At 49.5% G+C, this 10,323-nt stretch overlaps 1 protein-coding gene across 1 annotated transcript; it reads right to left on the bottom strand.

The window, feature by feature from the left end:
- Positions 1 to 9,573: 9,573 nt before the first annotated feature.
- On the bottom strand, positions 9,574 to 10,323 carry LOC115325016 (the record flags this gene model as incomplete). Its single annotated transcript, XM_029985716.2, has 1 exon — positions 9,574 to 10,323. A coding segment is annotated over one exon (750 nt), but the record flags the coding sequence as incomplete, so codon positions are not given.

Consider the following 10,323-nt stretch of genomic DNA (forward strand, 5'->3'; position numbering starts at 1 on the left):
GCGCTATGCAAAAAGAAAGCTTCGAAAGGAACGCGAATATCTTTCCGCCGGTAAGTTCGTGGATTGTTGAAGTTCACGAAACTGCTCTGATGATGTAACCGTGTTTGGGACCCCGAGGGTCTGCCTGCATGCTCCGCCGCTTGCGGCAGCCAGAATGTATGGGAAAATGGCGGACCTTTTCCTCTAGAGTTAGTATGTATGATCTCTATGCTTCCGTGAGCCCGTGTGTTTCACTGTACGGGACAGCGAAGCAGAAGTTATTCACAAAAGCACGTTCTCCTGAACGATGCTCGCACTGCACGAGCGCGCGTGCTAGGCAAGGACACTGTAAGCTCGCAGCTCGCTCTTGTAGCCTCAGCTACGTAAAGCCCCTTCATGTTTCAAAAGTAGCGCAATGTTCGTCAATGCACAAGGCATAGGGTTATTATAATGTACGCTAGAGGTTCAAGTGGCGCTAGTGTGCTGACGCAAATTGAAGCAGACAGCAACCAGTCGAAAATTGACTTCCGGTAATGCATTTCTATGGGAAAAAGTGAGTGAATTTTCTCCCTGCGCTCGATCATAAGAGCAAATATCCCAAATAATTCGTAAGTACTAGGTAGTTTGTAACATTTCTCAGTCAGGCCGACGAAAGAATTGGTCAGTTACGGCGTTTTTCTCTCGAATTCATCGCACTAAAACCGGTGCTAAAACGGCTTCGTACGTGTATTTATGTGCACTGTCGGACACTGTTAGCGCGAACGCGACGTCGGCGATTTCCAGCCTGGGGGATATACATGCCAAACGAACGAAGGACATCTGGAAAATCAAGAGCGGCGGCAAGAACTACGCAGCAACACCGGATCAGTAACTCGCAGTGCATGAACGATCAAAATAAATTGTAGGCCACGTAATCTATTCCGATTTTAAATAAGTGATTACCGCTTTATTCTTTCTGCCCTGAGCGAAGCTGCGTGTTCTACGTTCAAAATATCACCCGCGAGCTAAACATCTTTGAGAACAAGTGCGCGATAAAAGCTGCCCGGCAGAGAAAACAATACGAATAAGAGACACCTTTCATATCCCACGGACTTTATTCTCTACGTTGAAGGTTTTTATCCGCTCATGCACGACGGGATCATTTTCATATGGTGACAGGACTGACATATTATCAATATACAAGCGTCACCTGAATGCTGGCGAGCTTTGAGCACACTCTATATTCGTTTCGATCGTAATTTTGCTTTGAATCGTCGCTTGTCTTTACACACCTGCTGCGGAACACACGTTTGGGACTGAAATGCAGCGAAGTTAAACATCACTCGCTGATAAAGAAAAATGCGCTAACTAAAGCAATTACACTTTTACAATGTTAATTAAGACATATACTATTCGGTACGACCGAAATAACCAAAGTGTTCCATTTTATTTTCCGGTGAAGTGACAAAATGCACGCGCGTTTTCCAGTAGAAATGCACAGGAGCACCGCAAAAGTAGACTGGTTGCTGTCTGCTTCAATTTGCGTCACGGAAGTCGCATAGACACTAGCGCCAGTTGAACCTCTAGCGTGAATTATAATAACTCTATGGCACAAGGCACGTGCAACGTGCAGCCCTTGGGAATATCATCGCGGCACAGCGCAGCATTGATACAGTACACTGTAGCATTGAGCTAGATTTCAGACGCCATGATTTTCCCAGAAATGGCGCGCGGCTCGTGCCTCGAGCGTTTCTACAACAATGAATGGCGCCACTTTTCCCAGGATAGAGGGGCTCTACAGCTACGCTGGCATTTAAAATGAAACGGAGTATAAAAAACTGTAGTTGGGAAGCGTAATGAAGCATGTTCGAAACGTGAGCCAAATATTCTATTTTGCTCGCCTGGAGCGCTGCTCAAAACTTGAGAGCTACGAGACTATCGGCAAGCGAGCAACGACACAGGGCAGAGATGGTTTTGTTGACCTCTGATAGATGGCGCCACTAAAGCTACGAATAATAATATTTCGTAATGGTAGGATACTTTCGATACTTTTGTTTATGTCAATTCGGCCAAATTTTGAAAAATAGGCCTTATGTTTAACAGATAGTTGCACAACTTGCGAATGTTTTACAAGTTCCCCATTTAACGTTACGCTCACGTCACGTCCACGTCACGCCGGCCGCGCCCTGTTGTTCCGACGACCACCGCTGTGTGGCTGCAGGCCGGTAAAAAAACAGTTTTGAAATGTAAAATTACTTGGAGAAATTGCAACATTTCCGAGGAAGGTTGGGTGTTTTCTGTCACTTCAGGCAAGACACATAGGATAAAAATTACAAGCTGTGATTTCTTTCAACGTTGATATTGTTGCACAGCCCCTATAACATATTGGGCCAATGCAGACAAGCTAAGGGCGCATGTTCTCTCACGTACCTTGAGCGCTCTTCGGAATTCATTCAAGTGCACTCTTCACTTTTTTAGATATTCTGAACAAATTACTAATGTGCCCTTTTTTTCATATAACACTACTTTTTTTCGATAGACTAGTTCCATAAATCGGCCACCGCGCGCGTTGCATTCTGCGAACCTGGGGGCCAGGAGCGAAGCGCGTTGGATTTTGCCTCCCCCTAATTCCCACAAAGCATAGCGTGGCTTTACACCGCGACGAGGCATTTCGAGTTTTAAAATAAGTCTATTCCCCCTAGGGGTAGGTGCCAGCAACTTAAAAGGACGATGCAACGATTATTGTACTCGGCGCAAATACCGCTGAAAACGGATCCCTGGCGTTAATGACCTGTAAAACACCCGTTCGTTTTTTACCGCACGCAATCGAAGTCGCATAAAAAAAGTTAAAAAAAAAACGAGCAGCGTCCACCCCCTCAACTCACAGCCAGAACAATCGGCTACGCGATCTGCAGCTCCAGAAATTGTAATGGTTCGGCTATTGTCGTCATTCCAGCGATTGGACACGGGCCACTACCCGAACGCTTGTCGAGCTATCGATTATCACAAGCCCAAATTAAGTGTCCACACAATGCTCAGGTCCAATCTATGAGCTGCATTCAAATATCGTCACTGGGCGGTGCTGCGACCGCCAAGCTACGTCATCTATTTTTTCAAAGAACAGATTGAATGAAAACGCACGTTTTTCTCCTTGAAATTACACCGCAACAAACGAGTTTCTTGGCCAGTGGCGCTGCGTGCGAGTATCCTTGAGTCCCACTACTGCCAGTAAGCTCGTGTAAAGTAAAAACATTTGAGTTGAATATTGCTTCACCACCCCTTTAAAGGCCCGTTCACACGATGCATTTTTCTCGCGCATCTATAGTGTCGCGAAATGTAGTTTCGCGAAATGGTTGCGCCGTCTAAACGAATCCGAAAAGGACGCGCGCATTTAAAATAAAGTTGCGCGCAAACCTCGCTTCTGGAGCGAGCTTTTGGAGGGGATCGGTGGTCGAGTGGTCTAGCGCACACCAGCTCGGAGCACGTGGAGCGAAAGCTCGCGCTGCAGAACCCAGGGATCCTGGGTTCGAGCCCCACCCCTGCCCGTTTCGATCTGGATGAGCATCGTACCGGCGTGCGGCCGTGTATCACTACTGCGTGACGCACGTTAAAGACCCCAGGCTAGCGGTTGTACCGCACTGGCTAAATTTCTCATCTACAGCTGGGAGACTCGTCGCCCCTGTGAGGCAGACCAAGTACTAGGCTGTATAAACACCCACACAACCAAAATTTTTGGAGCAAGCTTTTGCTGAAACTTTGCCGAGTCCTGTCAATCACTCTGAGGGCGCCGCCAATGGCCGCTCAGAAACGCTCTCACGTGGCCTTTGAGGGGAGAGCGAGCTGTTTGAGAAGACCACTTCACTGCCGGTGTTGTAGCCAAGCGAAATCCGAAAAAAACCGAAACCACGACCGATGGATACTGCCGGCGCTTCCGCAAGCACGTCGAGCACCACTGAAGGAAAAGTGAGTAGCATATCGGAAAAAAATCCAGCGATGGACAAAGACAATTAGCGGGAGTTGGTGTTGTCGCGACGATACCGCTGGATAAGAGACCATCGAGTAAACTGAAACCAAGTTTGCTTTGTTTACAAGCGAACGCGAAACCATGTGCGCTCTCTGAAACAGTTGGCACAGTAAACTCGGGGCAGGCATGGGCGCCGAGAAGAAACCAGATTGGGCACGTAGCGTTTCTATGAATACACTCTTAGTTAGATCCTGGCTAAAATGCACGCATATAGGCAGGAAAGCGGGTCAAAATTTCGCCGCTTACAAGCAGTTGGTTTAGGTGTCTCAACTTATGCGGCCCGTTGTTATGAGGCCCAGATTCAAGCGGCCCGTTCTCACGCGGATCAGGTATGCGGCCTGAATTTACCAGGCCCTTTGACATGCGTGACAATTCATGCGGTATTTGAGATCAAAATTTTCCTGGCTATAAGCGGCCTACGATTATGCGGCCTAAAATTTAGGCTGCGGCAAAATAATGCTACAACGCCATTTTTGCGCCATTCTCCGCGTACTTGGGGGCATAGACAGCCGGCATGATACTCCGACTAGTTGTTTCTGGATCTGGAACACAAGTTTCAGCAACACAACATACGTCACATGAGGGGAATCGAACCGGCGCCCGCGAAGTGAAAACCAGACACCATAGCCACTACGCCACAACCGCACTCTTTTTTTTTTTTAGAGCGCAGCTCTTAGGGGCCCGTTTCCGGCTTGAGCGGCGTCGCCGTCGGCGTCGGCGTCGCCGTCGCCGTCGCCGTCGGCGTCGGCGTAACCGCGCGGTGCATCATGGGAAATGTCCCATAATGCACCGCGCGAGCCCCCCACCAAGGTCACGTGACCTCGTGGGGGGTCACGTGACCCCCCGAAGTCACGTGGCCCCCTCCTCGAGGTCACGTGACCCCCGCCGATGTCGCGTGACCCCCCGATGACGTCATCGTCACTGATGACGTCACCGGCATCCACATTGTCATCGTCATCATCACTGATGACGTCACCGGCATCCACATCGTCATCGTAGTCATCACTGATGACGTCACCGGCATCCACATCGTCATCGTCATAACTGATGACGTCACCGGCATCCGCATCGTCATCATCACTGATGACGTCACCGGCATCCACATCGTCATCGTCATCATCACTGATGACGTCACCGGCATCCACATCGTCATCGTCATCATCAGTGATGACGTCACCGGCATCCGCATCGTCATCGTCATCATCACTGATGACGTCACCGGCATCCACATCGTCATCGTCATCATCACTGATGACGTCACCGGCATCCACATCGTCATCGTCATCATCACTGATGAAGTCACCGGCATCCACATCGTCATCGTCATCATCACTGATGACGTCACCGGAATCCGCATTGTCATCGTCATCATCACTGATGACGTCATCAGTGACGTCACTGATGTCGTCACCGGCATCCGCATCGTCATCACTGATGACGTCATCAGCGACGTCACTGATGACGTCACCTACATTCGCATCGTCATCGTCATCATCTTTGGTGAAGTCATCAGTGACGTCACTAATGACGTCATCGGTACCCGCATCGTCATCGTCACTGATGACATCATCAGTGACGTCAGTGGTGACATCATCGGCATTGGGGGTCACGTGACCCCCAAGGTAACGTGACCCCCCCTGGTTAGTTTAACCCCCCCCCCCCAGTGCCCTTCCCTCCTCCTCCTCAAGAGCTGCGCTCTAATTCGGCGTTACAGGGAGTTGTAAGCGGCTTTCATTTTTTTTTTTTATTGCTAGGCTTTATTTATTCACAAAATACACCCTCAGGAGCACTTCTGAAAAAGGTCAAGCTGACTTACGACTGACGCACTCTGATTAACATGATCTTAAAGTGACCAGTCCGTCTAGAACTGGCAACCAATCAGGCCCTTCTCCCAAAACCTTATACACTTCTCTAATCTGACTAATGCTCTGAGTAAAATAGTGACATACTGGTCGAGCATCCACATCAGCATGCCGCACTGCCATGCGGCTCTTCCAGATACTGTGTAAGCCAATAACCATAAGTAAATCATACGGTACAGAGTCGGTTGGGGCAACAGGCAGAAAACGTATCCCGTGTGCGCTTAGAGGAAGTTCCTTTTTCAGAGTTCGCTGCAGTACATCCCAGTAGAACACTGCGTCCCAACAATCTAAAAACACATGCTCTATCGACTCGGGCCTTTTGCACAAGATACAGTTCACAGTCCAGGGAACAAATATGCCCTTTTCGTCCAGCCATGCTTTAACCGGAAGCGTTCCGCTGTGAAGTTGAAAGAAAAAGGTTTTCATTGTGGCCGGGACCAGCATTTTCTTAACGCGTCGAAGTACATCCTGTCCTGAAGTCTCGCTGTAAATAGCTCGATACAGGGGGGTTGGAAATGACGTTTCTATTAGATTTCTCGTAAGTCGCTTTCGAGAGACAGTACTGAGATATTCTAAAGAGAAACGCGTGGTTAAAAATTTGTATGCACCGACAACTTCCTTCAAATAAGCACTCAGTGGTCCCGTAGCACCATCACTGGATGAAACGATGAAATTGGGTAAGACACCCGACAATTGAACCTGAAGAACAGTACGCAGAAAGGGATCCTCTTGATCACGCAGGAAAAGAAAACGGTTAACAATTTGGCGCATGAAAAGATGTGATAAAGAAAGACCACCATGCCGTACGCGCTGAAACAAATTCATCCGGCTGACGCGCTCCCAGCTGGACGCCCACACATATACAGCGAACACACGATGCAACTTCTGAATGTGAAATCGAGAACAATCCAAGACCTGTAGGAGATACCACAGCTTAGCGACAAAAAATGAGTTACACACTGTAACTCTTGCGAAAATAGACAAATGGCGGCCTGCACTGGGGGCCGCTTTCTCGCGCAGCCTATTTGTCTCTTCGCTCCACAGACCCGCGCTGTCACGATAGTATTCCAATGGTACGCCAAGATAACGGGTGGGAAGGGTTGACCAGGCAATTTGAGCGAGAAAGTTTGGCTTCGATGCCCATCGGCCGTGCCAAAACCCCGAACATTTCGACCAGTTCACTGAACATCCGGTCCGAGTACAAAAAGTTTTGGTGATTTCGATGGCTTTTTCAATACTCTCACTATCTGTGCAAAAAATAGCAATGTCGTCCGCATAAGCCAAAATGCGTACCTCGCGCGCATTCAAGGTAAAACCGCGAACATGTTCACTCCGAATGATACTTAAGCAGTATGGTTCAATATACAACGCAAACAGTAATGGCGAGAGCGGACAGCCTTGTCTAACAGAAGATTTTACAGGAATGCGTTCACTGACTCGCTTATTAACAATATGATTCGTTGTACAATTATAATATGCCCTTTGCACACCTTCAAGAATAATAGGTCCTATATCGATATGCTTCAAAATTTGGCTTAAAACGTCATGAGACACCCGATCGAAGGCCTTTTCCAAGTCAATTTGTAACATGGCGACTTTGCGCAGCTCACCGTCACAACACTCCAAGATACTGCGCGCAACATGAATGTTGGTCAAAATAGTCCGACCCTGTATGCCGCATGTCTGATGAGGCCCAACAACACTCGTTATCACACGCTGCAAGCGGCGAGCGAGGACTTTCATTAGTATTTTATAGTCAACATTAGTAAGGCTTATTGGACGGTAGGAGTTAACACTGCGAAGCTTAACGGGATCGTCACACTTTGGGATTAACACTGTGTGTGTGCGTGAAAAGGAGGGGGGGAGAGCTTTTCTTTCATATGCCTCGGTGAAAACTTCGAGTAACACGGATAAAATTTCATGTTTAAATGTTTTGTAAAAACCAGCAATTAAGCCATCTGGCCCAGGCGATTTTCCGGGTTTTAAGTCATCTATCGCTTTTGTTACCTCTGACAAGCTGATTGGTTCCTCTAAAAAGTCCTTATCGTTTCCGTCAACCTTCGGCAGTAGAGGCAGAAAGTCGTCTTTAAATCCTGACAGTGGTGGGGCGCTACAACTAAACAGCTTTTTATAGTGCTGAACAAACGCCTCTTCGATATGACTTTTGTCGCTGGACAAAACTCCTAAGTGTTCTATTTCAACTACATCATTAGCTCGCGCGTATTTCTTTTCCGCCGCCACCATTCTTTTTGTCGGCTGCTCTCCCACCAAAAAACGCTCTGAACGAGCCCGTATTGCCGCCCCCCTGTATCGGTCGCGATCGAGATTTTCGAGTTTGGCTTTCAAGTGGTTAATATCCTCAATGAAAACGCCGGGTGCCCGGCATTCTTCCTGTAGCAGCTTGTCTAAGTTTTTTCGGTACTCCAATTCTTGACTCTTCTCCTAGTTCTTTAGGAGACATGTCCTTTCAAGTGCAGTTAATTTCACCTTCTGTTTAAATGTTTCCCAGCGCTCGCTTGCACTGCCTCCTTTCAGTTGCGCGTCCCTCCAGATTGTCTTAATACAGGAAAGGAATGGTTCATCCTTTAAAAGTTTTGCATTCATTTTCCATAACTCCCATGAGAAACTGGCCCCCTCTTTCTTTTTACCTAATTGGAATGTGACAAGACAGTGATCGCTAAAAGCAACGTAGTCTACAGAATAACTCCGACACAAATATACCAGATCCGATGCAATATACGCCCGGTCCAGTCTCGCGTGACTGACACCCTGAAAGTGCGTGAAAGGCATACAGTTTGACCGAGGCACACAACATGCGACGTCTTCCAGAACAAAATCTTCAATAACGTTATTTAATTCTAGGGTACTGGCATCCCTATAGCGCGTTCGGTTGGACCTGTCTTCAGCTCGGCAGACACAATTGAAGTCACCCAAAATGATCAGAAAACGATCGGACTGGCAATGTTGGTAAACGTTTTGGAAAAAAACCCGGCGCTCCTCAGCCTCATTAGGTGCATAAACACAAATGACACGCCATTCATTTCCCATAACAGAAAAATCACACATGACAAACCTCCCAGATGGGCAGGTCGTGACGGTTTGCACGGCAGCACCTAGAGATTTTCTGAGGAACAGGCAGCAACCAGCCGAGAAACCAACAGCATGACTCACGCAGACTTCATACCGCGCCAGAAAAGGTCGTACCATGCAGTCAGTCTGGTCCTCGCTCTCGACTTTGGTTTCCTGAATAGCGACAATGTCCAGGTCATGCTCGGGGAACAGCCGGTAGAGCTGTTGCTGCCGTCGTCTGGCTGCAAGTCCGCGAACGTTCAACGTAGCCACGCGCAAGGCGTTTTCAAGGGAAACCATCGGAAAGCGAGTCTCAGACCTCGTACGCCTGGGTCACCTCTCGCCCTACCTGGGAAGAGACGAAGAACGGCTGCGGCCAGCGCGTCGTCCCCTCTTGCTCGTCACTATGGACCAGGGTCCCTCAGTCTGCTGGAGCGTCTGGTCGGTTCCCTGCTCCGGGTCGCTGAGCCGCCGCTTGATCGCCTCGGTCGCGAAGTCCATTGCTGTACCATCTCCGGCGTCCAGTGCGTCAGTCGCGTCCTTAGCTGCCGGTGTCGTTTCACTGGTCTTCTTCGCGTTAGGCTTATTTTCACCGACAGTGCCTTCTGCCGTCAACGTTACGGTGGAGACCTGGCCTTTTGGCATCGCCGTCAGCTCGTGTTACTGCTCACAGGACTCTTGACGGTCTTGCGAAGAAATCCTCGCGGTTGGAGTCGCCGCCGCCTCGGCCTCCTCCTCGTCCATTACGAGGTTTCTGTCCTGGCTGTCGGCGGTCTTGCTGGCAACAGCTCGAGCATACGACCGTACGCAATCCGAGGCCTCATGCCCGAAGGCTCCACACTCCTCGCACCTCGGCACTCTGCAGTCGCGCCGTATATGTCCCGTGCGTCGACAGCGAAGGCACACCGGCGCCCGTCCGGGGACGACAACCAGGAGCGGGCCTCCGTAGAGACGGAGCTGATGCGGCAGGGACTCCGGTGTTACGCCTTCGCGGAGCACCATGCGGACGATGACGGTAGTGGAATCCACGTCTGCCAGGCCCTCGATTCTCCACGTCTCTCGGGTGACACCCTTGACCTCCCCGTATGTCTCGAAGGCCCGTCGAAGGGCGTCTGCAGTTACGTCGAATGCCACCCAGTGGACTTTTACCTTCAGCTCTCGTTTTTCTGGATCAATGACCAGGCATGGTCGCCCCTTCACCAGCATGGTCCCCTCTCGCAGAAGCTTCTCTTTGGCGGAGGCGGTGTGCAGCTTCAGCAGCCATACGTGCCCCATTTGAAACGCGCCAAGTCCTGCTACGTCTTCCCGAACTCCCACCTGGTTCAGAGGCCCTACGAAGTCTTCAGCACGGTACGGCCGGCCCCGGGTATCAGCGTGCAGCACAAGGCTGCATTTCATGGCTTCTCCTGT

Source organism: Ixodes scapularis, unplaced genomic scaffold, assembly GCF_016920785.2.
Source record: "Ixodes scapularis isolate PalLabHiFi unplaced genomic scaffold, ASM1692078v2 PGA_scaffold12__126_contigs__length_90152505, whole genome shotgun sequence".
Lineage (NCBI taxonomy): Eukaryota > Metazoa > Arthropoda > Arachnida > Ixodida > Ixodidae > Ixodes > Ixodes scapularis.